The sequence below is a fragment of the Notolabrus celidotus genome, chromosome 12 (assembly GCF_009762535.1).
Source record: "Notolabrus celidotus isolate fNotCel1 chromosome 12, fNotCel1.pri, whole genome shotgun sequence".
NCBI lineage: Eukaryota > Metazoa > Chordata > Actinopteri > Labriformes > Labridae > Notolabrus > Notolabrus celidotus.
The window spans coordinates 12,746,581-12,774,164 of NC_048283.1; the positions used below are offsets into that span (position 1 = coordinate 12,746,581).

Consider the following 27,584-nt stretch of genomic DNA (forward strand, 5'->3'; position numbering starts at 1 on the left):
CCCTAACCCTAATCCTAACCCTAATCCTAACCCTAAACCTAACCCAAACACAACCCCAACCCTAACCCTAATCACAACCCCAACCCTAACCCTAAACCTTACCCTAATCCTAACCCTAATACTAACCCTAATCCTAACCCTAACCCTAACCCTAATCCTAACCCTAATCCTAACCCTAACCCTAACCCTAATCCTAACCCTAATCCTAACCCTAACCCTAACCCCAACCCTAACCCTAATCCTAATCCCAACCCTAACCCTAACCCTAATCCTAACCCTAACCCTAACCCTAATCCTAACCCTAATCCTAACCCTAACCCTAACCCTAATCCTAACCCTAACCCTAACCCCAACCCTAACCCTAACCCTAATCACAACCCCAACCCTAACCCTAATCCTAACCCTAATCCCAACCCTAACCCTAATCCTTTTTGCCTTTATTTGATAGGACAGCTCAAGAGAGACAGGAAATGTAGGGAGTAGAGAGCGGGGGAAGACATTGAGGAAATGGTCACGCCCGGGAATCGAACTGGCGACCCCTGCGACTAGGACTGTGGCATCTGTATGTGGGGCGCTTAGACCGCTGCGCCACCAGCATTCTTGATGCCAGTACATTTTAACAGTGGAAACAACATTCTTGACATGGTTCCCACTCTTTTCCAGAAATCATTTTCTAGGACATTTCAAGGACATTTTCAGTGATGATCAAGCTGGTGTGACAGTCTACATTTAGTTTCTAAATATTATAATGTGTTCCTCTCAGTGGAAGTCTACATTGAAGACGTGCAGTATATGGCTACCCATGAAATCATCTCTTACATGCTTAAAAAATTATGGCAAATTGATAATAGAATAATGCATCCGCAGATGTAAAGCACTTTATTAGTGCAACCAATTAACAAAGATGGCCAACTCTCATCTCAGCTTTCTCTTCTCTCAAAAATTATAAAATGAGCTAAGTAAAAAACAAAAGAGCCAGCAAAGGAATCTGGAAGCTGCCTTACTGAAATAAATAAATAATAATAATAATCAGAGGATCAGTGCATAGATTGACCTAAATAGATCTGAATGACAAAAATGGCCACAAATGTTGAATGGGGATGTGTTTTTTTAAACTTGTCAGATCGCATGCAATAATTTTCCAAGACAATCAGTGATTTTCCAGCACATTTTACTTTTTCTCTCATTTTCCAGGTGTTTTCCAGTACTGGAAAACTGGTCAACTGTTTTCCAGGTTTTCCAGGATGCATGGGAACCCTGCTTGAACCTCCTGATGTTTTTACACAAGGATGATGTTTTTTTTCACATTGCAAGTGATTAGATCACTTTAATTGAACATCTATTTTTATTTGCATACCGAAAGTTACAGATACAAACTTAAATAATTCATAAAAATCCCTCTCTTGTATACCGGAACAGAGAACAAGGAGTACAACACAAAAATAACATTAATAGCCATATTTATTGTTGTTTTTTTCCATTTCATGTGTTTCACTTCCGGCAATGGTTGTCTTAAAAGTCAACTTATGTTCGATGACAGATTTTTCCTTATCAATAATATAATGAGTCTACTGACTCTACAGTAATTATTTACAACACAACCTAGTCTTGCACAAAGACACAACCAGTTTAAGATCCTACCAGCTCTCTTTAGATTCTTTACCCTCCCCTCACTTCCCCCGGTTTTCTCTCCGCCTGTCTGAAAAGGAGGTCTGGAGAGAGCAATAAAGTGACAAAGGGAGGAAGGAGGGAAGAAAAGAGGCGGAGGAAAGAGATGTACAAGTGTTGATAATATAGGATCAAACTAATGAAGGGACAGAGGCATACAGGGTGGTCTAAAACAAACACACTGCTTATTACAGTTGAAAAAAAACCCCCAAAAGGTCCACATTGTCTTCTTAGAAATGAACATTAAAAAAAAAAAAACTGCACCGCAGATCCTTGCTGAGGTGAGAGGCCAGTCGCGGGAAGACTACAATGGAGGAACTGTACAGGTGTGGAGCAGCGTCTCACCTGCCTTCAAAATGATACATATAAAAAAAAATAGTACAAGCAATCAACAGCTGGCAGAAATAAAAAGGAAACATCTGCCAGCAACCAGAACAAAACAAAGGGTCAGGGTTCACTGCAATGATCTGAGGAGTAATAATAACCATAGGAATAGTACAACAACAAACTGAATATGACAATGTTAAATACAAATCAAAAAATTTAAAAAAGTTAATAAAACTGCTTGGCAATAGAGGATTAAGGCTTAATTAGCCCGACCTCTACGACTAAGAGCCAGGATGTGCCCGTTGACTCTGACCCTCCTCTGTCCTTCATGGCTAGCGAATGAGAGGCACAGGAATGCTTGGTTCCAACCTACTGGCATGTGCTAGGGTCAGTCGCGAGAAGGGAGGACTTGGCCAGACAGGTAAATTGCAGGAATGATGGCACTGCCAGAAGTCCATTAAAGTTTCAGTCGCTCCCTGTATAGACCTCCCTTCAGGTCTACATGTGAGAAATAAAACGGAGACGGATCTTACCAGGTCCAAAGAAACGAGTTCTCTTGTCAAATCTGAAACTGTTTCTTGCTTTAGAGGGCCCAGCCCCCTAATGTCAGCAGAAACAGGACACAAGCTTACACCAGGTAGGTATACACAGAGCTTCTCCCTCAAGCAGATCATGACTGCTCTTACTCTTAAACCTTATTAAAAACAAATATTAAAACATTTACTTTCTTTAATTAAAACAGCTGACTTTTCACCTTTCCAGAATGGTCGGTCGCTCCTCTACATGTGGAACTCTTTCTTCTTCATGGTGAATGAGTGCAGCTGTACACAATGGCCCTTCCTTCACTGGCATTGTTGGGAGTCTTTTCAAGATGATGAATACAGAGTGCTAATTCAAGTGTGGATTTAAGAATTTGTAGGATGTGTATGTGTGTTTGTGTGTTTATGTCGTTTTTTTTGTGCCACTGGTTTTTACGTGTCCTTTTTTTTGGTACGAGGGTCACACATTACAAAATAAAAGTCCCAACATTGCATACGAACATCTCTCAGTCTAACAGGTTGGCTGGGAAGGGGAACGAAACCAGGATGAGACCAGAGGAGTGTTCACTGTGGATAAAATGTCTTCTTTTTAAAAGCATTTAAGGGGTTGTAAAGGTTTGACAGACTGATGGGTCAACGTCCCTCATCTAGAGGAGTCTTGTGAATCACGTGGATCCTCTGGGCTCCCCTCTGCCCCTTGATCCACGTCATCATCCTGCAGGTCCCCGCCTCCTCTCATTGATCCCTCTCCTGATTGGGAACATGAAGGTCCAGGGTGACCAGCTGAGTCAGAAAGTCCCAAACCAGGGACATCAGAGGGGGTAGCCGTCTGCATGATCTTCTGTCGGACCTCTCGGATCTTCAGCTGCAGACACACTTTAGTGGGGAAAATATCGGAGTATCTGGTCTGGAAGGCTGCGGTGGCTTGAGCTGGATAAGAAGGTAAGAACAGGATGAAAATAAATATTCAAGGCCAAACTCATCCAGGAAATGCTTTCATAGATAATGTGGGTGTTTGTTTTTTTACCTGATGGAAAGAAGCCCTGCTCCTGAAACAGCTGCATCACCAGTGCTCTCCTCTGGTCCAGGGTTCTTCGCAGGGAGGAGTATGGCACCTTGTCAAACTCCAGCTCTGCCAGGATGTCTTCTCCATCTGGGGCTGGGGAAATGATGGCACAGAGTGGTTAACACTTCAGAAAAAATATGTTTCAATAATGATAATTGTTTCTAGTTTTTCATTGGACCTTTTCATCACCATGACAGCCATTTCACCAATTCACATCACACCAATTTTAGCCTCCCTTCACTGGTTGCCAGTGGGTTTTAGAATTGATTTTAAGATTTTAACTCTCACTTTTTAAAGCAATAAAGGGACTGGCCCCTGAGTACCCAAGTAAATGCCTTAAAATGTATGTCCTCAACTGTTGCCTGAGATCCTCTGGCAGGTCCCTCTTGGAACTCCTAAGGGTGAAGTTAAAAACCAGAGGCGACCGGGCCTTTGCAGTCAGGGCCCCGTCACTCTGGAATGACCTGCCGGAGGAGATCAGGCAAGGCACATCCATGTCCTCTTTTAAATCTCTTTTAAAACACACTTTTTTACATGTGCTTTAATTTCTCAACTCATCACTGACTTTTTAATTTCTGCATGGTTTTTATTGTTGCTTTTACTTAACTCATGTTAGCTCTCCTTACCTTTGTCATGTGCTTTAGTGTATTCACTCGCTATGTCTTCCTCTCTGTAAAGCACTTTGTAAACATGTTTTTAAAAGGTGCTATATAAATAAAATGTATTATTATTATGATTATTATTATTATTATCGACCCCAAATAGTCGAATATTCGACGATTCGTTCTAACGAGCCTTAGACTATGAGCCAATCTCAGTCGAATATTTGCATATGAAACGTGGATCATTCCATTCAAACCATGGGGGTGCTCAATGTCTAATTTTACATTATTTTCCTGTTTCCCGTAAAAATAGTATCTCATTTAGCCTATTTTTATATAAATATAGACTTATTTACTGTAATTCTGAGAACAGCTCTTGAAGTGTTAAATCTCCTTAAAGTGGTAAGCAGACGCACCTCAGCTGGCCTTTAAATCTTTCTGCGTTCATGGCAGCTCAAAATGTCAGGAAATAAAACTTCAGTTGATCCTAAAAAATAGTGATGAAGACGAGGAGCAGCTTCATGAAGAGGGCTGTGAGATCAAGGATTACCGGACCACACAAAAACTGTACGGGGCCAAAAGAATGAGGAGGAATACCCAAAGCTGTCCGAAGCCTCAAAAACCATCCATAGCATCCCATCCACCTCCACGCCATCAGAGAGGATATTCTCAAAGACAGGATTAACAGTCAACAAAGCAAGGAGCGCACTTCTGCCCATAAACATGATGGTTTTCCTCACGTAAAATGTGAAAAGACTGAAGCGGACAGAGACGCGATGAAAGACTGTTTTAAAAGGTACTGTTAAGAGATTTAAAAACCCTTTAGCTGGTTCAGGTTTGATTTTGAACATTATACAAATGTTTAGCCTTAAGTTGGACAAACTACCCTCTGCAGCGCTGCTCTCCGCTGTGTGAACACTGTTTAAATATCTCCTGATTCCTTATTCTATAACGGCGCGTTGTTCCATGTTTAACGGATGGCGGCCTTATTTGAGTTTTCTCTTCATCACCTCGTTGTTTTTGCAATATAGATTTAAAAAATCTAAGTTTTATACTTATAATATTCTGTTGTCCCCTTTACTTTAAGCTACGAGTCTCTTAATTGTAAAGGGTTATGCATAATATTGTCATGCGGTCACCATCATGCAGACTTTGGGTCAATAAGGAAAAACAACAAACATTGGACTATTCGTCGACTATGGGCAAAATCTGATGAATCAGATTCAACTAAGCAAATCCTTAGTCGGGCTCACCCCTAATTATCATGATGATTTCTATGGATCAAATATTATTATACTTAGTCCCAACATCAGTTGACTTCCACATAGTACTGAAGGTGAAATTAATGGCATTTTAAGAGATAGAGCCTTACGGTTTTTTTTGTTTGACTGCTGCTTCAAAAGGGAAAAATATTACTGTACCACTTGATTGTAATATGCGAAAACACATCACCATCCAGTCATCTACCGACTATAGAAAAGTGTATGCCATATTGGAAATGCTGAAGTCAACCTAACTTCTGTCGAGCTAGTGTGAGGTAAAGAGGTGGGCTTTGAGCCTCCTCGCCAACAGTTACAGTGTTCCCGCCTGTCAGTCAAGTCAGCTCTCATAATGAAAGACTCGTAATCTTAATATCGTAGAAATTGCCGCGTTATGAAAAAAATCACCTGCCGTACAGTGTGTGCCGATCGAGAAATGAGCTATCCAGACTACACTCCTTCTTTGTACCAGGCTGTAAACATGTTTATTTCTGCTGTAAAGACCAATTAACCCGGTCACTGACCCCCCCCCCCCCCCCAAAATCAACGCTGAGGTCTGTCATCCTCAGGACTGAAACGCACACACTCACTTTGATTCTGAATTGCACTATAGCAAAGTTTTTGCACTCTTTCAAAACTGTATTTTATTAGTTTTATTAGCTTCCCCTTTTTAGTTTTAGCGTATCTTTTTCTAGATATTTTCTATGTTTATCTGGTGTTGTCGTTGCTAGAGTCTGAGAGGGAAACGTAATATCAAATCCTCTGTATGTCTGCAGCATACTGCAATTTATGAAAATAAATAAGACTTTGAACTTTTAATTCTGCTTTTTTGAATTGGTGTGTATGTGGTTTCTGGTACTACCGGAGACACTTCTGCATCGGCTTCAATTCCTCGCGAGGTTGCCGCTTGGTTGAATCCCTTGTTGTTTACTTTACAAAAATATTCCCTTCAAAACCAAAACTGGTATATTCTCACTGTGGTCGCGTTATATTAAATAAATTGATATCTTAATTCTGAATAAAACCTTAGAGAAGAACAATAACAACTGAGAGTGCAAACAAACCTTCAACCTTCGGTTATTTTACACGTTAAAGGAGGAAAAAAAACGGTCTATTTCATTCTTCAAACCTCTGTTCCTCCCTGAGTTTACCTGCTCTGTCGAAGGTGAATATGTCTCCTTCACACTTGGCGGCACTTTTAGGTGTGTTTGGCTCTGAGCTGCAGCTTGAGCGCCGCCGACTCTTCCTCTTTGGAGAGACTTGATCGTCAGTGGCTGAGTCCAAATCTAGAGGCGCAGAGAAAACACAATCAATAACCATGAACCTACTTGAGATTTACGTAACATAAACCCATTGCAAAGAACAAATCTAATGTATGGCCTTGAACTAAGCATGAAGTTTGGAATCATGTAATTATGCCTACTAAAAAACATCATGTTAGTGTAAAATGCAGAAAAAGGGAGTGACACCTGTTGAGTTCTTCCTCTTGCGGCGATAGCTGCCCAGAATGGCGCGAGGTGAAGTGGCGAGACTCTGCAGAGTGGGTGAAGGCAAAACCTCTTCGGGCCGAAACTCTGGCAGCTCGGCAAAGCGCTCCTCAAAGTACACCTCCGACAGCACCCTGCCAGACCAGCAAGCACACACACAAAAACAATCCACAGTATATATACACCGTCCATTATCAATGTGCATGACCTTGGAAGATTCTCAAAGATATCAACTCACTTGTCCACAGAGTCAAAAGTCTTCTTCAGTGGTGGTGGGCGGGATTTGACCTTTTTGGGTGTGGGAGCATCTTTGTCGGTCTGTGGCGGAGGAAGGGTGGAGTCTGTGGTTGATGGAGGAGGGTGAGGAGAGGAAGGGAGGGACTCCTTCCACCCAGCCTGTACAGAGATATACATAAAGACGCCATTGTGTGAACGTTGCAGTTTTTTATTATTACATTAGAGCTCAAAAGTCGGTGTGTGATGCCTCTCACCTCTTTGGTGGATTGGCTTTCCCTGCTCCGTGAGTCAGAGGTGTCTGCAACACTGGAGCCCTCCAGTGGTCTGTCAGAGGGTGGAGGCTCCTCAGCAGCATGTATTGTTGGAGAGCCTGACTGCCCTGCAGCCTCAGGATCAAAGGAGAAATGACTTGAGGCAGCAGCTTCTCTCTCCCTTTCCTTTTCCCGCTCTCTCTCCCTTTCTCGCTCCCTCTCTCTTTCCCGCTCCCTCTCTCTCTCGCGCTCCCTCTCCTTCTCCCTGTCCCTCTCTTTTCCTCGGCCCCCTCCTTCATAGCTGCCCACAGGGATGTTGGCCACAGTTGCCTTCACTTTCTGAGGGGTCCTGACTGGAAGCTGGGTAAGTTTGGGTGTGCCCGGTGTACTGCCTGTAAAGAGGAAAAGAAAGGTTGATTTTCAGTAGAAGAATAACTCTGAACGACTACCTTGTAAAATCAAGCATTCAAAAACAACAAGTACCAGGTGTTTGTATCTGAGGTGGAGGACTGCAGGGCCTTGTAGACACAGCTGAACCACTGGGAGGTGCCGCTGAGCTGCTGGAGATCTGCGGCTGCCTCTCCAGCTGTCTGTCGGAGTGCACGAGCAGTTCTGTCTGCCTCTCAGCCTGTCTGTCAGTCTGTCGCTCTGCAGGTCTGTCCAGGGACAGGTGTCTGTCTGCCAGTCTGTCCGTGTAGAGCTGCGGATGTGGGTGCGTAACTGTAGTTGCTGTGTGTTTGGACAGGATGTGAGGGGAAGCGCTGGAGGGGCTGGAGACAGAGTAGACCACGCTGGGGGGTACTGCTGTCATGGAGACCACCCCTGTTGCCATAGTGACGCTAGGGGAAGGAGGGTAGATGGCGGTTACTATCTGGCCGCCCGAGCCTGAGGCAGGGGCTATGGTGGAGGGCGATGGAGACTGAGCTGTGGCGAGGAGTGGGGGCTGACCTGGATGGAGGGAAGAGACCACACATCTTTTATTTTTATATAACCACAACATGTCAACATAAATATTACTTCTTTGATGCTGGTTTGTTTTGACACTGTGAATCTGCTTTGTCATAATACTCAACTATCCCTAAAGTCACCCCATTGGCCCAATCAAAGTGGTGGGTAATGGAATAACTTCAGAACACCAAAGATTTTGTTCAAACAGATGAGTGTATGCATTTAGTCACCAGACAAATGAAGGTATTAGTCCACAATTAAAAACTTTAAAGGCTCCCTGAAAGCTGTAGGTACGCTCCAACTCTCACCTCTTTTAAATCAAAGATTAAGACTTTTTTATTTGCCACTGCCTTCCTATCTTAGCTTATTCTAACTCACTTTAAATGCAAATTTTAAATTTACTTTTGATATATTTCTCATTTTCCTTTTCTTTTCTTTGTTTTATTATATTTGTCATTTTAATTGTGTTCTTTAATGTGCTTTTAATGTTTTAATGTAAAGCACATTGAGTTGCCCTCATGTATGAAATATGCTCTACAAATAAAGTTGCCTTGCCTTGGGGAAATCATATATTGGTTAATATCTGTCATTTCATGTAAGAATAAATCTGAGGTAGATTGCAGCTTTAGGATTGTAACTGAAGGTAGTTTTTTACTTCTCAGGAATATTTAGGGTAACAATTAAAACAGCTTATGTTCTGGATGTGTGTATGTTTGTATATCTATATATTTCTTTATGTATATGTATATATATTTTTATTATTAATATTTTTATCACACTTTTATCATTATTATTATTTTCACCTTTATTTATTTATTTTTCCTTATGTTTTTTGTTGTAATGTTGTCTGTTTGACATCAACAAATATGTTAATGCAGCTTTTGTTTTCTCTAATATCTCTACTTGTTTTTGTTAACAGGATTTTTGCACCTTGTTAAAAAAAATCTAATCATCTGTGCATTGTTGATGCAACTATACAAAACGCGCTCATATATGGATCTGTTACCATTATTGTATAATCCTGTGATTGCTAATAAGAATAAAAAAATAAACAAATAAATAATAAAAAAAGTTAAATAAAAAAAATAGAAACAGCTCATGTTCAGCTATTCTTGTCTTCCAGTTAGAAATCCATGAGTTAGTGTGCGATGGAAATCAAAAGGTTTGAACAAATGTATCTGTGTAATTCATCTTTGAATTTGAGACTCTGAACAAGTCATGCAGAATAATCTAAATCAATGTTATAGTGCACATTTGCACTGAGCAGATTTTGAGTGTTTACAGTAGTGTGTAAACTAGAAGAAATGGACAGAGTGAAGTATGGTCAAGCAGACAGAGTAGCAGTATGAGTACTTCATATTGATGATTTTTGAATTTGATGTTTCAGAAATTAATTCTTCTACAATTCAGAAAAAGGAGGAAATTGTTTGAAGTTTAAAAGTGCTATAAAAAAGAAATAAGGGTTCAATATTTGCTAAAAATTTAATGTTGATTTGTAGGCATTTTATCACTTCTTTTTCATTTGTGATTTATGTTGATGTTTTGCATACATATTGATTAATCAGTATGATACGTGTGTGCATTATGGACTATACAAATGATGGGCATAGAGTGGATCATTTTTTGGGAAAGGATATCTGTGGGTTTCAGGCTTTTTTTCCTTCATGTTTGCAAAGATTTTGAGGATGTGAGGTCACGAATTTGAATGAGGCTTCATCTACTGTATCTATATAAGAAAGCAGGTTTACTTTTTGGAAAACATTAATCAGGGACTACCATTTTCTGCACATGTACTGCAGTAATAAATCATAAACCTGATTTATGTAACATGTTAAAAAAAACACAAAACAGAACCTATGCTTCTCTTTCCCCAGCACAGACCTGCAATCAGCGGCTGAACCAGCGTCTGTCCAGGTGGTGCGATGGTTGTGAACCCAAGTGTTGCTAAGGGCGATGGAACATATGCAGATCCAGCCACTGGCAGGGCTTGCTGGGTGGTGGAGGAGCCTGTTGTCGTGGAGACAAGAGGCAGAGTGGATGGGACCCCTGGAGTGGACTGGACGTAGGTGATCCTGGACAGGAGATAATCAAAAAAAATTGGAGGTGATTACAAAAGATAGAATGAGGGAAAAGGAAAGGTGACAAATCTTTGAAAGACAATAAATGAAGACAGCAGCAGAAGAGGTGACAGCAGGTGCTGAGGTATAATAATGAGCAACAAGCAGATGGAAGGGAACAGAGACATGATTAGAAGGAAAGAGGAAGACAAAAAAAGAAGTGCTGCAGTGAGGGTCAGGGGGTGAGTGTACATCACAGCAAGCAGCACAGGATGACTAGTGCTCTGTATGTGTGTGTGTGTGTGTGTGTGTGTGTGTGTGTGTGTGTGTGTGTGTGTGTGTGTGTGTGTGTGTGTGTGTGTGTGTGTGTGTGTGTGCACTAGGAGCTAAGAGGTAGTGTGGGGGTGGCAGGCAGAGGCAACTTGGGCCACCAGCAGCATGACTAACACATCCAGAATAGAGCTGCACTGCTACAGCTGCACCCCTGCTGGAGTTTTTGTTTCTCATATTGTCTGCTCGATGTGCTTTAGGAGGAAATGTGGAAGTTCCTGTTATAGGAATCAATGCAACTTATTATAAATGCTGCTTTAATGTCATCTTAGTTGTCTCAGTTAATGTCATCCATAAACAACAAAGAAAAGACAATTATTCAAATTTTAATCTTCATTAGTCTGATTAACATGGAGTGTCTCTATCTCCCTGTTGATAACAATAGAAGGACCTGTCTGCTTAAACAGCTCCTGATGAAAAGGTATTACATCTGTCTGAAATGATTGAATCAACTTTTTACCTTCTGCACCAACATGTCGTGCACATTCTACTTCTGTTTCCATTTTGGGCTGAGCACACACTTTCTGTAAAGGCTCACCTAATTGATTTAAGTCCAGAGATGGTTGCAGGGGGAGTTATCTTTGGTGAGCAATGTTAGCATTTTTTTTTCCGAGACTGTGAATCACTGCAAGTCCCATGAGCGGCTGCTGTCTAACATCTAGTGAGGGTAAGTGTAGTGTATTCTGAAAATGTTGCTTCAGTAGAGAGCAACTAATGGGGCTTTAAATAGGTCAGACTTTTTACAAAATATTTATTCTGGAGCATAAACATGGATCATAAAAACTGTTCACCTTATCATTTCCCCCTCACATCTTTGATTCCTGGAAGTTGCAGTTATCTCATACAGAAATAAATACTGGCTAATGTAAGCAGACACTAATTGAACCACTGCCACAATCAGCAGTCACCCAGGGTGGGATAAATGAGGCGAGCTTATGTCCATAAATGGGTGCCTGTTTGTCAGATCAGAGTCGAGTTTTCTGGCATTTGATTGGTTCACAGCCCTTCTAGGGTATCTGATCTGTAAAACTTGGATTCAGTTGAAGTAGCAACTACAGTGAGTAGGAAAACAATGGGATCAAGGAAAACATAACTCACTGCTTTAGTTGTGATTTCCAAATTATTTCTTATTTTGCAAGTGAAGCATTTTGTTGGATTAACTTCATATAAGCAGCTGGAATAAAGGGAACAAAATAGGGATGCACTGTTCCGATCCTGGTATCGTATATCGGCTAGATCGAGCTCAGAAAGCTAGATCGGATATCGGTGACAAGGGGCCGGTATATAGTGCCGATCCATATGTCAGATCTATTCATCTCAGTGCTATGCTTTTCTGTGTTTACAATAGCTCCTATGTCATCAGCGCCGGCCGGTCTGTGCATTTTTGCCCGGCGGAGCGTGATGGAGGATAACTACAAAGGCTCTGCAGTTTAGCTGCATGTCACACTTCTTTTGCTAACAACTCCGCTGGAAACTTGCAACATGTGCAGCGCTAATGTTTCGACGGATGGCAGTCGCGCTGAAAAATATAATGGGAGCCCAAAAGAAGACGTTTACATCAGCTGTAGCCTACTGCAAAGAAGGAAGAAACCTTCTATCAATGAATTCAAAGTGTGAAAAAACGGACAGGTTGTTGGATTTAATTGTTCCGGATCCTTGAAATTAAGGGATTCCAGCCTCTGGTTTAGCACTTGGAACCCAGGTACAGTTCACCATCAAGTCAGAAAAGCCTGAAGTTGCCAAAACATGATTCTATCCTCACATTAAGGAATAGAGATTGTTAAATCAATACCAGGATTGGAACGGCTAGTATCGTTATCGGCAGCTACCAAAGCCCAGGTATTGATATCGGTATCGGGACCTTAAAAGTAGGATCGGTGCATCCCTAGAACAAAACAATTAGGGCAAATTGGCTCATTTATCTGATGTATTGATGTTTTAAAGGCCGTTTTTCCCACATTATTGCACTAAAAAGCTCAAATCAAACTTTTCATAAATGTTTTATTATGTGAGAACATCTGTTTCTAACTTGGCTTGGCTTAGTGTTTTGGTAAAAGGGTTTTTAAGACAAATGTGAGCATAAAATATTATATTTAGGACTGTATTTAAATCTATTACACAATCATTTAAGACGATGTCTCACATTATGATCAAAGCATTTTACGTTCTGAGGTAGGGGTGTAACGGTTCTTCTACTATATCGATGTATCGATTTATATTCCTATGATCCGACTTCATCGATCTGTGCTCGGCAAGTTGGCCTTCCAGACGACATATATTGATCTAACATCGTTTTAAAAGGTAATAAATCGATGTGTTGATACTAGGAAATAACATTTATTGGATTACATGGATTTAAGCACGGCAGACTTTATATGGATGTGGTTTTTTTTTGCACTTTTATTGATAAAGATGTTAAACATCACTAATTCAGGCTGCCTGTCTGTGACGTCATCGCCACGCGCCAGCAGACAACAAAACATAGCATGGCGGATGGCGGAGGAGAAGCCGGTGAGCGAGAAATTATCAAGGCACCTTTGCTGTCCAGTGTGTGGAAACACTTTTGCTTTTGCAAAGACGGAGATGTTCTAAATAAGTCGCTTGCCGTTTGTATGGGATGTAAAGAACTGGCAGGTAAACCTATTTTTGAAAAGTTGGTTGCACTCACTGTACTTTTATTGAAAATGTATTGAATATTGAAAATGAGAGCAGTAAAGGGTAACTTAATGTTAATTCAACCTGAAGTGTTGGTTGCACTTTATTCAAATAAAATGTGAATGTGAATTTGCCATTAATTGTTGTTTACTTGTTTGTTTATATCCATAATTAATTTATACCTGATTCCCTTACAAGAAACAACAGGAATCTAGGACTGTCCAGTACCAAGGTATTTATTTCAGAGTCACACTGGTTGAATTTTGGCTAAAAAGTTACTGATTCGATTTCAAGTCACTGAATCATTTTGGATTATATTGTTCTAAATGAACCAATATCGTCCTTGAATTGTATCGGCAACCACGAATCGAATCGTTTTAAAAAGAATCGTTACACCCCTACATCTTTTAATGTAAAGCACATTGAGTTGCCCTCGTGTATGAAATTGCCTTGCCTATTATGAGGGCATAAATGTAAATGCAATATTATTTGTCTGATGTTAGGTAGGAAAAATTAAAAAAAATGTTACAACAGAATAACACAAGAACTTAAGTTGAAACATTTTTTTTGAAACATGACGGCAACAACGGACTGCACTGTAATCCAATTGCATAACTATGACTAGAAAGAAAATAATAAGTCTGTCTTTTTCTTTTCACAATCAAAACCATACAAACAAAGACATACAAATATTTACTTACCTTTATTCACTCATCTATTGTAATTTAAAACAGCAATCTAATGAAAGAGCTCAGCTCAACATTAAATCTAACGAGTACATATGGAATCAATCCTTCAAAAACATCAGACTGTTTCTATATTTGGAAGCCAATAAACAATTTGTGAGACTTTGTAATAGAGTTTAAAAGATCCAAGGTAGCCTCCTCTCTGGACTCAACAGTGTACCCTTCTTTTACTCTCTAACTCCTCGACATCTCCATAAATCATTGAGCTTTCAGATTCTACACCAAGATCCAAATCAAAGACTCACTCACTGTCCTTCCAAGATACAACACAAGACATGAACATAAAAGGAAGGACATTTCACAAGCACTTTTCAACATTTACTGACAAAAAATATGGTCAGAGATTGTTTTTATATGCATCCTGCTGAACCTGGAGTCAGATCAGTTTATTACATTATAGAAATACACATTTCAATGACACTTGTATGTTATTTTTCTATAGACATATAATAATGATAATAAAGATCAAATCAAATTTAGATTTGAAGAGTGGATGTTTCTGCCTAAAAGGGCAAAGTGGACAAAAAGAGGATGTTGTGATTGATAATGATGAACTTTTTGTCACTCTTCGTTTTATTAGTGTCAAGTTTCAAATGAGTGACAATTACAGCTTCAGCAAAAAGTATGGAGCAACAGCTGCTTGAGAAGGTGTTGTGTATATAACTAGTTAGGTGTTATTGAGGTAGCAGTGAATTTCTTAAAATGAGAAACACAGAATGTTTGTTGTAGCTTTAAGTGGAATCAAAGCATATTTATTCTGTCATGTATTTGTTATTTCTTACCTGGTGGGTGCTGGTGGCAGCAGCACAGCTTGGGAGGGGGCTGACCCAGGAGCCACCACAGCAGCTGTGCCCACAGGGAAGGGGCTGGCAGGATGGACTGCTCCACCTTGAGGCAGCTGGGATTGGACAACAGGCATGGGAGCTATCTGGATGATCTGGGGAGGCAGGAAAAATACAACAATGTGATCATAATAATACCAGAACGGGCTGAGCTAATGTTTTTCTTTTTGTGCTTTTAGCATTACAAACAAAAAGGAGAGTATTTCTTAAGTTCTCATGTCAGCATCTCCAGGTTCATGGAGTTTCTCACTGACCTTGCTTCCGGCCTGAGCACCATTCTGGACAGGAAGAGGTGGAGCCACAATGGGAAACTGCTGGGCAGGGGCCGGCGCTGTCCTTACTGTTGCCATGGGAACAAGCATTTTGCCCTGCAGGACTGGAGACTGTGATTGCACTAAAGGAAAAAATAACAGAGAAAAGGCTCAGTATTAGGAGTCACCAGAAAAATACCAGCTCTGTGTAGCAAAGGCTTTGTCACAACTCAGCTACTCTCAACCTCTCACCTCTAGTTCCCGAGCTGACCACTCCCACTGCTGGACTGGACGCATATCCTGTCAGTGAACCTGCACCCTGCTGCCTTCCATTGGCCAGGGATGCATGTGTGTGTGGAGCTGTGGGCAGGTTGAACACACTGGTTGGCTGGCTGAGCTGCTGAGGTGGACTCTTGGGGTGGGTGCTAGCAGGTAAGGTGGGCAGGATGTACTGAACTTGTGTGATGGCCTTACCCCCAGGGGAAGCGAGGGAAGAGGCGGGAAAGAACTGAGGCTGAAGCAGGGGCAGAGGCAGGGGCCCATTGGTTTGGCTATGTGGGGCAGAAATTGCGGTGTGGTGGAGTGCCTGTTGATGGGGAGGCTGAGGAGAGGGGGTGATGAGTTGCACAGCAGGTTGAGCAGAAAGAGCTCCTCCTAATACTAAATTAGTCACTACACCACCATGACCCATGCCTATAGGATTAGGTGACGTTGAAGAGTAGTACCCACCCCCAGTGGCTGTTGCCACCCCTCCTGAGCCTGAACCAATCAGAAGGTGTGGCTGCTGCGGTGTCAGGGACTTCCTCTCTGGTGGATGTGGGCTGGATGAAGTGCCACCATCTCTGGGTTTGCTGGCAATGGGGAGTGGAGTGCTGATAACAGGACGCATTACATTGGTCACCACTGTAGAGGCCACCCTCACAGCACCAGTGCCGAGGAATGGGTTCGCTCCGCTCGAGCCCACTGATGAAGACGGAAGCCCTCCGGCTGAAGAAGTGGAGATTACAGACTGGCCAGAAGAGAAGGAGAGGGAAATACCTTGCACTCCTCCTCCTCCACCCTCCCCCTCAAATTTGTCCTTAACATCCCCATCTCCTCTGTCCTTTCTCCTGTGATCTAAAAACCCTCCACCTCCTGATCTCCCTTCATCATAGCGCTTGCTGGTGGGGTAGGAGGACAGTGAGACACTCCTGCCATGAGGGTGGTGTGAGGAAGATGATAATGCAGAGGAGCAAATGACTGGAGCAAAAACTCTCTGAAAAAGAGGACAGATGAAGCAAAAATTACTTAAAGTAAACATCCAAGTAGAGGATAAAATGATTGCCGAGTCTGGTTACCTTCCGATCACTTTCGTCTCCAGAACCGTTCTCGCTGTCACTGTCAGTCACCCGCTCCTTACACTTAAGGTCTATGGAACTGCTAGGATAAGGGTCCTCTGTGAAGAAGAAAAATACACTACAGCTACACTAGATATTCCACGCATTTTAACATTCCAACCAAGCTAGGTAGTACTCAAGAGATTACATTAGCCCTCATGTCATCTGTGGTCAAACCTTGACACGATTTAGCCATAAAACCCTGTTCATGTGACAGTTTCACTAAATCTGTGACAAAGACTAACAAAAGCATCACAGCTCACATTATTTCTTACTTCTGATTGATAATCTTATTGTCTCATTTATTACTACTTAATTGGATTTCAGTGTGCAGCTGCTATAAAGTGGGTCAATAATATAAGAAGCAGTGTAATAAGACTTCAACAAATCTAATAAAGTATTTTGATTGATCAATAGGGAAGGTCTGTTTTCTCACCAATGACATCATCATCTCCCTCTTCTTCACAGATGACCATGCGCTCCTCATCACTGGTCATATCCTCGCTGATGCACCGCTGGGACTGTGACAAGGGTGGGGCATGACTGGGAAACTGACTGCCACCATCCCCACACATCTGAAAAAATAAGAGGAAGGAGCTCTAGAGAACAGATACCTTTGAGAAGTTTGAAGAACGTTTGTGTTAGCTTGTTTTACTGGTGAGTATTTTCATATTACTTCCACCTCTCAGGCGTTTCAGTGTGTCCTCTATGTATTTAATGTAACATGAAAGGTGCCAAAAAAATACTTATTTCAATGCTTGATAGAAAAAAAGTCTATAGAGAATAATTTCTATTTGAGGGGCACATTTGAATAATAAAATAGAAATTGAAAAATATAAACAAAACTTTGCTCTAGTCCCCAGCAGTGATCATGATCTCCACTTTCCATTTAGAATATACAAAATTGCATATTTAAAAAAAAGCTTCCCATGTCTATGAGCTGTGTTTCTCTCACCTGTGCCAGTTCTGCCAGAGCCTGTGTATTCCCCCTGTCACCCCGCTCTAGGCTGTGCATGGCACTTTGAGAGAAGGCTCTGGGACGGGTAAGTTGGCTCACATGACCTTCTCCTGTACTCCTTTCAGACACACCCACCAGACCTGGGCCCACCCCCTTCAGCTCCACTGAATGGGGCTCTATTTGGGGGGGGGGGGGGGGGGGGGGGCAGAAAAGATATCTAGTTAGATGACTAGGAAGATACAAAATATAGAAAATAACAAATGATTCAACATTTTGAATGTTAATATTGTCGAGCTGAAAGAACGGACCTGTGGACTCAGACATGCTCCTCTCTCTGATGTCTTTCCCCCCTGGGACCCCACGGCCTTCAGAGCTGGACTTCTTCCTGTCTTTGTTACACCATTTCCAGTCTGGGTGGGCCTTGAAGTGTGCTTCTTTCACCTGAGAGCAAAAGAAGTGACAAGGAAAAGGTCAACACAGAAGCATTAAGCTACATGATGCAAGACATTCTGGGTGTGCTTGTTTGTCTAATAAATACATGGGTGTACCTGGAAGGCCAAATCATGATACTTCTGTTTCTCCTTTGGTCCAAGAGCATACCACCACTCCCCCAGAATCTTGCTCACTGTTCTGTTGTCCTGGTTTGGGTGCCGCTGGTGCACCAGTGCTCGGTGGCGCTTACTGAAAATCATAAATGCATTCATAGGTCGCCTGATATGGTCCTTTTCCCTCTGAAAAAGAAAGATGAAGATATGATCAGGCGTATTCTGGTTAAAGAAACACTTTAACGATTTTGATGTCCTGGTGAAAGTGGTGAAGAACTACCTTTCCAGGGCTGCTCTTATCGCCATCTTTGGGAAGCGCACTGAGAGACTGAGTGCGTCGCTTTACCGGCGATATAGAGAGAGGCTGCTCCGGAACAACTCCTGGGAGGAAGCTGAAGGGGAAAAAAGCCTTTTTGTTTGTTATCTTGAAAAAAATATTTCTTTGGGGACAGAACACATATGCAGACTTAAATATAAGCGTTACTCTCCATTCAATATCAGAGAAAAATAAATCTACTCTGTAACTACAGTTATTTATCTTACAGCTGCAAGTCTATCAGATGTAGATACAGCGCCCAAGTAGTTCAACTCCCATGAGATACATCAGCAGATTCAGCAGATAGCTCATCCATTTCAATGGCTGACAGCCTGGCCACTGCCTTTCATATAGTGATAAAGCCCAGAGATGGAATGCTTTTGTTCCCATCTGCTTTGTTCTGGCATTGAGCTCTTCTGCCCAAATTAGCGTGAGGATACAAAAAATATCACACTCCCTTACTGTATGTGTGGGTACACAGTACCACACAGAAAATTACTGCGAAGGCTGACTTGAACAATACATAACCACTCTTACAAAAATGGACACTGATAAGAGCTCAGTATCTTTCTTGATTCTTTCACATTTTCACATTTTTAAATCTCTGTGAAACAAATTCTGCACTCACGGGTCATCCACATCGCTTTCTGTCTCACTGTCAGGCCTCTCCCTCTCTGCTTCTCCTCTCTCCTTCTCTGGAGGTGGCTCATCAGAAGCGGGGATAGGCCTGGACACGAAACCTTTCTCTACTGTGGGAGGTGCCTCTGCAGGCTCTTGTGACAGAGCCGCCACCCCCTGACTCTCTAAGGAGAATAACAAAGAGATGTTTGTTCAGAGCAGAGGAAATAAAACAGTATTTGAAACAGGATTAAAATGCAAAGAAATAGATATGAATTTGTTGACAGTGTGTTTTTCATAACCATGGGGTCGTGCTTGACCATAATCAGTACCTGACTTCAGACTTGCTGCTTGGGGGTGGTTGACAGGGTGCTGGCCTTCTCCGGGCTGAGAAGAAGCATCTGATTGGGTGGGTGCCAGGAAAGGGACCAATGAATGCCAGGGGAAGACTGGAACTGACCGCGGCTCGACATTGGTCCACACTGCAGATGAAAACAGTGTTGTTTAGTGCTTACATAGTTTGATGTCTAACCTCAAAGAACAATTTCCTGCTCTGAAATCACATTTCTAAGAGCTAGGTGTTATTGCATTAAGGTTGCCAAGATGTCATTTCCCTTTTAGGTGAGAAAGGGCCCTCGAGGAAAAACTCAAATCTGAAATACATTCTGACTTTAATCAAAAACTCTGCTGGTTTCTTAAGGTGAGTTTTCTCAAAATATCCTGTGGAGTGAAAGAACCACAAATAAGTAGCCAAAAATCAACAGCGAAGGTAGGCATTATCAGTACTCGGAGAACTACTGAGAATATTAGTACTGCCACAGTAACACACCTTAAGCCATTTCACTGGTTAAATCACTCCAACAACAGCAGATGTACAAAAGGACTCCCTGTTCTCAATAACAGACTGGACGGAGAACAAAAGCTGGTACAATCTGAACCATCACAAATGAACAAGAGACTGCATTAATCTTTGTGTCCTTCAGCAAGATAATCTCCTTAAAAGGATACTTTGTCCTTAAAAACTTCAAATGACAAACTGTTTCCTATACAAGCCTAAATGTGTTTTTAATGCAACACTTGAGAACTGCACAGTGTTATGAAACACTGCTGTATGTAAAAAAGGACTGCTATGCACATAAACAGTGATGTAAGTGACATGGACTAACCAAACATGCTTAATCCTTGGCGGAGATACTGAGGGTTCTCTGATGAAAACATGGTTTAATTAAATCCTTGATATTTCTCCCAGAAATCCAAAATGATACGTCCTTTTTAAAAAAAGAAAAAAATCTCCTTTTTCGCAACACGAAACTCAATTTCTAATCGGTAAACATAATTAGTCCAATGTCTCGCGATGATGTTGTTGGCAGGCTCACAGATGACGACACGTGCACACGGGTGTTTGTTTCATTCTTACAGATTCGAGAATAACTAAACCATCATAAAACTGCATGATGTAGATTTTAAAGAGGTGGCGAATGGAAGGTTTCCTTTCTCTTTTTCTCGGTTTCAAAAGCAAGTAAAAAGGACACAAATGTCCCAGGTAGAGTCCATGCCTGTCTGTCACAGAATGCCGCAATCAAATATCGCACAACAACTCTCCAACATCAGTGGACGAAATGTAGAATAAAAGATCAGGATGCAGTATTAAACTTAATTTAAATATGTGAAAATGCAACAGTGTTTATACAACCCAGTAAAAGGATGATTATGACTGAAGTGAAGGTTCCTCCTCCCTTTGGTCTAATTACCCCCGATGCCCTCTCTCCCTGTTTGTTTACATTACTACAGCAGCTTGGTCAAGAAGGGGTTAACAAGGCCTCGAGCCCATCCACGGCCGGGATTAAAACATCCACCCGAAAACTACGCAGTCTTCCTGGGCCATGTCTAACCTCGCTCTGCGCTACAGTGCAGCTACAGACAGGTGGGCTCGGTTGGGGTATCCAAAAAAAGCCACACAAAGCTCCAAGGCTGCTGTAACAAGAGGGCACCTTATCGATCAGGCTTGTACAGCACTGCAACAAGCAAAGTGGGGCGATCAAAGCTTAAGGTGATTCGTCTACTTGTGACTTGGAAGACGCGCGGCGTTAAGAGTCTTGCTGCTTTTTTTTTTTTGTCCAAGTGTGCAATGTTTACATAATCACCCAGGCTTTGATATCTGCTGATTCATAAAAATAAACAACAGAGGCGATCATTTAGCTGCCTCTTGCAACAATCGGAGCCTCAAGTGCACCACTCCAAATTGGACCAACCTCCCGGGAACGCCCCTGGTCGTGCACCCGTCGCACAGACAGATGCGAAAGAAACGCAATTTCTCTCATGTCTCAACTACGAATGCGTATTTACGCGCATTTGCTGCCAAAATATCCCGACTAACACCATTTGACACATGAGTTTAAGAGCATACTAACTTGTTTTTCCCCCGTTACCTGACTGCTTTAACAGCACTATGCACCTGTCTTAACCCTGACAGCCTGTCAAGATGGAAAGGATGGAGATAAACTTGTGGTTATCCGTGTTTACTACGCATAAACAGAAGCCTGTAAATCTGGTGCATTCATCCATCACCCCGTGCTAACAAGCCAGCTATCCATCAGTTTGTTTATCAAAACAGAGGAACCCAACACGGCTGTCTACACTACACTACAACCTGGAGCTTAGTTATATATCTCTTCAATGTACCACCACCTTGTTCCCTACCTGCCTGCCAATCTGGCCACAGACCTGACGCTTAGCTAGCAACTGATGAGTCTACAACACAGCGAGAAAAGCGACCACGGTGAAGACTCCAGCGAGGACGACAAAACGGGGATGAATCGCTGCTGTTTATTTATTTCTTCTTCTTCCTGAGGCAGCGAGAGAGGGGTCGCTTGAAGATGCCTGAATTCTAGACACAAACCGGACCGGAGGCTTGGTACAGTAACGGGTACAAGCCGTGGATCAGGACCCGTCCGTCTACAGCAGGTTAGCTAGCCACTCCGGGCGGACCACATCGACGCGCGCACCGTCCGGTTCGCTTAATACTTGACGTTACGAGGGTTGTTTCGGTCCACTAAAGTCCTTGTGTATCATCTTCACCGCTCCCAGTCCGAGTTTACTCCCTTAATTTCTGTCTCTCTCTCTCTTTCGCAAGCCCTGGCCCTTTCTTTCTCTTTCCCTCCCTCTTCCTCTTGTTGTAAACTAGGCTGCTGCCCCCTGTACTCGCCCCCCCTCCCTCCTCTTCACGTCCTGTCAACCTCGCCCAGCCTGGTCCCGCCTCCTCTCGGCAAATCTCGCTCTGCCATTGGCTAAGGCAGCCACCTGTCATCTCCCCGCCGCGACACCTGATTGGTCCGAGTGTGCACTGGAATGCCAGTCATATGCAAATTTCAGCAGGGTTTACAACTACTGGCTGTCCTCACTGCAGAATCTGGACTTATTTGACATAAGCATCAACTTACATTTTTTAAATAGAAGTAGCTCTTTTGTGTCCATGTAAAAAACACAGCCTTGCATTACAGTGATGCCTCAAAAATGTGTGTTTTTGTGTGTGTCTCTCAATAGACCCACCCCAAGCTCATGTCATTGGTGCAGGACTCGTAGTAAACCTTGAAAGATGCTTCAAACCACGAATCATAAGCCAACGCTCAGATGTAGGCCAACCAACAGCGTTGCAGGAGTTAGAAAGGACCCGCCCTCTTACAAATACTCTGCTTAAAAACTCCAATACCCACAAAGACCTTCAAATGCAGAGAGGCACTAGTGAGCATTCTACTGCTTACTCTCCGAGGTCTTTCTATGCAATTTGCACAGGAGTTACATGTTGATAAGAGCTCTAGGGTTAAAGTGACAATGCATATCCAAACCCATTAAACCAGTTTAACTATGCAGGCTCGTTCTGCATGCAATTTGTGTTTTTTTCCCCTTTAATACAAACGTCAAGACTGTGATGTAATCCAGCTATGTTGTTTAATAAGAGGGCTGCAAACACTGGCTATGCTACACTTTTTTCTGTCAGCAACATGGCTAACAGTACAGAAGCACATGATGCAATTTTCCATCATAAAAAAAAGCTTTTTCAAATCCCCCCAAATTTTCCATCTCTCCATCATGCAAATGCGCCTCCTCCTCCAGACAGCATTTTAAATGTTCTGATGCAACACTCCCAGGGAAAGGAGAAGAGGGAAAGAGAGAACAGTATTGAAAAACAGGAGAGTAGGGGTGGTTTGAAAGAGAGGGAAAAAGGGTGGAACGGGCTAAGAGTGGAGAGGAGTAGAGGGTAAAAATAGACTGAGAGTCATTTTCAGCAGGAGAGGCAGTGAGGGAGGGATGGAGGAGGTGGGTAGGTGGGTGGAGAAAAAAACAACTTGTGAAAACAGAACTTCTTTAAAAGGGAGGAGGGCCATGGGGGGCACAGATGGGGGAGGCAGAGAGAGACAAAGCATTTGAAGATCAGGTTTAACAATGCTTGGAAAGAAAGGTAGACTACTTGTATGCATGATTCGGTTTGCCGTCATGAGTCGAGAAGTCATGCTTTGCTTAGCTCATCTTTCCATAAGACAAATACAATACTGGGAGGGACCTAATTACTCATCATGAGCTTGAGAGCTAACCAATGAGGTTGTGAGAGCTACTGGCAGCTGCTGTGCTCAGTAGTAAAAAAAAAAGTTAACCCTCTCAATCCTGGGTTACCTTTTTGTAATTAAAAACTTTAAACTGTATAGTATTAGAAAGAAGAACACATAACATCTTAACCAAAAGAGGCATTTTTTCCATTTTGTCTATGCTTCATCTTAACTCAACTATAAGGTGCCTTTGTCTTCTTTGTCTGTTGGCATCAACAAAGTATGTTGCATAATGCAACAAAAAAATGGGGTGACTGTCTGTGCTTCTTTTTGTCTTGTCTTCTAATGCCTTACAGTTGAACCATTTCTGGAAACACCTTCAGTTCAGGCTTGACTATAAGGTGTAATAAGACAAGTCAGAAAGTAAGAGATTACATCAACTGCAATGAGCTCTCAACAAGTCAATCTAGCAAACAGTATGGTAAGCTGAGGGAGAGTGACAGCTTGGCTGTGTGAGAGAAAGGAAAAGAGGGTGAGAGAGGACAGGGTGGAGAAGAAGGATTACTGAGGCTGCTTCGTGGTTTCAGCCCTGGGTAAACAGTACAAGTTGTTGGTAATGAAGAACATCTGACCATTGATTCAGAGCAGAGGGATGACTTTTCAATACTTTTCTTCAGCTTGGTTTGAATACGGCTGAACTCTGGGTGGATTAGCAGGTAGAGCTACATTGATCGGACCATTAATCGATCAGTCGATAAAATAATATTGGTTTTCATACCTTGATAATCAGTTAACTTTTTCTCTGTCATTAATGACAGATAATAAAGTCTGTTTTTTTAAAGACGTTATTTGGAGTTACTACTGGTGTAGCTAAGAGCATTTTTCACATTTCAGATATAGCATAAATAAATAAAAAATATCATTCACACTGTTTGTAAAAATATCTGTAAGTTTCAGCTGTTGGAGGAACTGTGGCAGTCAGCAAGCAAAACATTATCACCTGTTTTGGTCCTGTCCCAAAATACTTCCTCTTTGGTTTGATAAACATAAAGAACTAAGGGAGGTGTTTGATACAAATGTGACTTTTGGTTGGGACCAGCTCTTTGTTGGACACCTCCACACATCCAATATTAGAAAATGTATTTATTTATTTGGAATATTGAGCATAGCTGCCAGGAAAGCAATAACCAGAAAATGGCTGAAACCTGCCCCACAGCTATCGATGACTGGTATGGTATAATTTGAGATTTTTAAAATGGAACGGATTACCTTTTCTTTGAAGCTTTAGAAAGACAAATTTGAGGCAGTGTGGAGTAAGTGGATGTCTTATATTTCTACAAAAATAACTTATTTTGTTTAAGGTAGTCAAGCTTACTTCTGTGTATCAAAGTATTTGTATTTATTATTTTCTTGTGAAACAGACACACTCATTTTGTCATTGTCCTTTTCTTTTTTTGTTTGTTTGTTTTTGTTTTTATTGAGTTCTGTCTTATAACATTAAAAAACAAGGTGGATCACTATAGATGATAAGTAAGTAAGTAAGTACAAATGTAATTTGTACAATTGTGAACTCATTTGATTCCAAATACAAATTAAAATATATATATATATAAGTGGGTTATTGAATAATAAAATAAATGTTATATCCCTATAAGTAAAAAAAGACAACTGTCTCTGTTAAAAGTCCTCTCCTCACTTCAGATACAATCCGGACAGTTACACAACTATATGAGCACATAAAGATGTTCTTGCAAGTTTTAAAAAAATGCATGTGGAGTGGGGAGGCGAGGTTAGCACAAAACCCTGGTTTGAAACCGCAGCATTTTAGAGCTTAGTCATATAGAACTGAGATAAGCGGTGAAGAAAGGGAAGCGTAAGAGAGGTGTGAAAAAACAGTAGAAGAGAAATTCCCCTTAGCTTAGCATAACTATCTGTGCCTGCTGCCGTGCTGGCAGTGCAGTATCTGTGAGTAGGTGTTCAGCAGCTTTCATTGGCTGTCTCCTGTTACGGACATTATGTGTTCTTAATGTGCGTATGTATGCATGTCTCTACCTTCCAATTATATCTGTCAAATGCCACGTGACCTTGTGCAAGAAAGAAACTTTTTCCTCCTCCTCCTCCTCTTCTTCTTTACCTTCGCTGGAGGAGCACCGCCTTCGCTCGCTCTCCCATCCCATCTCTCTCATCCCTTAATTCATCTCCCACCCCTATGCTCGGTGTCTCTCCCTCCCACACCCCACCATTTGCTCTGTCCAATTATAACTCGATCCACCAGTCCTTTGCAGTTACCATGGCAACAGCTATGTTGGGCACAGGTCCCCGAGTCGCCCGCGGTCACAGGTCTGCAACTGACCGTCACCATCTTAATGCATCTAAATAAAGTTCCACAATCATTACACTTATTGTGTTGTGGACGCTGTGATGCATGGATCTGTCAGATGCAAACAGGAGATGTTCTAAGACGTTGGACTTTATCGGGTATGTTCTATTTAAGTTGAGAGAAAAATCTGTTCAAGAGTGTTGCAAAAAAAGCCCTCGTCAGTGAGCATCAGGAATAATAGATCAACTATTAATGGGAAACGAGTAGACAGCGTAGCCAACAAAACACAGTTTACAGTCCATATAAACATATGCAGATTTACTGACTCTTCTTCCCAAACAATGAATAATTAGCACTGGGGAAAATATATACAACACCAACTTCAGACTGAGACCCGGATCCTGTCGTTTACTGTGAGAAAGAACTTGTAATGTATGTATTTGGCCATTTGGGGGCACTACTAGCCTGCAGAAAAATGGCCAGCAGACGACAGAGGCAGAAAAGCAGAGCAGTAACTGAGGAGCAGGAGATGCAAGGAAAGCAGAGGAAGAGAGTGGGATGAAGGAGAGAGAAAGGAATTCCTATGCTATTTAAAACTCTCCTCATTCCAAACTTTGGGATGTGAGGAGCACATTTAGACTGTGATCTCCTAAAATAAATAGACACAGGGTTAAAGCAAGATAATGAAGAAGCAGTAACAAATCTGCATATTGGTCTAACTTTACGTGCACACATTTGAAATCTTGGAGGCACCTCAGACTAAGGAGTCCCACTGCACCAGTGCATTTTGAGAATCTCCCCAAAGTATGCTCCGCCAAATAGGAAACAGGATTATCGTTGCACATGACTTTTGTGGTAAGTCTTGAGGGCTTCACATGCGCTTCAGTGCCAGTCTAGATGGCTGTGTGATCCAGATGTGGTTGTTGCCATGGCCAGGGAGGATATGCAGGGTTTTAAGCGTTACGTAAAGCAGGGGGCGGGAGGGAGTGGGGATGTTATTCCCGGGTATCCGTATCCGGGTAGACCAGGATGAAGAGAACGAAGTGAAGAGGAGGGGAGGCGAAGCCACTGCAATGCGATGGAGCAAAGGGTTAAAACAAATGTGTCATAATTTTTTGAGAAATAAAAATAAAAAATGAGAAGGAGGAACGCAGTTGAGAAGGGGAGAAAGACGTATCCAAGTGCAAAATAACAGCGTAAGAGTGTTTTCACATGTTACCAAGAGGAGCGTGACATGTTTACTCAGTGTAGCACTGAAACTGCGTGTGTGCATACGTGAGCAACACAGTGAGTCAAATATAGAAAATAATGCACAATTTCAAAAACTGCAAAATTTGTAATGTCTGCTTTGAAGAATTCAAACTTCAACAGCAACATCTGAAAAATAGTGAACGTGTCTCGTGTGACGGATCTGTAGAACGTCTTTAATTGAGATGCCAGAAGTGCAAAAAAAAGACTGTGTTCAAAGCACATTTATGTTAACACCAGTTATGTTCACAGACATAATGCTGCTGCAGAGAGCGAGCAGTTGCACTTTGTGGTCATACGTAGTCAGCTGGAGTTCATGATGAAACCGAGATCTGGATACAAGGGCAGAAAAACTTATTGAAGACCTCAACAGCAACAAGGTCATTGAGTTCAT

The 27,584-nt window shown here is 41.9% G+C and overlaps 1 protein-coding gene across 1 annotated transcript in view; it reads right to left on the reverse strand.

Annotated features, from left to right (window-relative positions):
• Nucleotides 1–1,443: 1,443 nt before the first annotated feature.
• cicb (capicua transcriptional repressor b) overlaps nucleotides 1,444–27,584 on the reverse strand; it is a 41,653-nt gene continuing 15,512 nt past the window's right edge. Inside the window, 19 exon segments of the mRNA XM_034697187.1 lie at nucleotides 1,444–3,464; nucleotides 3,562–3,693; nucleotides 6,613–6,747; nucleotides 6,931–7,091; nucleotides 7,187–7,344; nucleotides 7,440–7,828; nucleotides 7,920–8,384; nucleotides 10,266–10,456; nucleotides 14,955–15,109; nucleotides 15,269–15,408; nucleotides 15,518–16,520; nucleotides 16,603–16,700; nucleotides 17,078–17,216; nucleotides 17,597–17,775; nucleotides 17,908–18,040; nucleotides 18,148–18,330; nucleotides 18,425–18,536; nucleotides 19,089–19,263; nucleotides 19,411–19,560. Of these exon segments, the coding sequence (XP_034553078.1) occupies nucleotides 3,178–3,464; nucleotides 3,562–3,693; nucleotides 6,613–6,747; nucleotides 6,931–7,091; nucleotides 7,187–7,344; nucleotides 7,440–7,828; nucleotides 7,920–8,384; nucleotides 10,266–10,456; nucleotides 14,955–15,109; nucleotides 15,269–15,408; nucleotides 15,518–16,520; nucleotides 16,603–16,700; nucleotides 17,078–17,216; nucleotides 17,597–17,775; nucleotides 17,908–18,040; nucleotides 18,148–18,330; nucleotides 18,425–18,536; nucleotides 19,089–19,263; nucleotides 19,411–19,560 (4,385 nt within the window). The 3' untranslated portion in view covers nucleotides 1,444–3,177.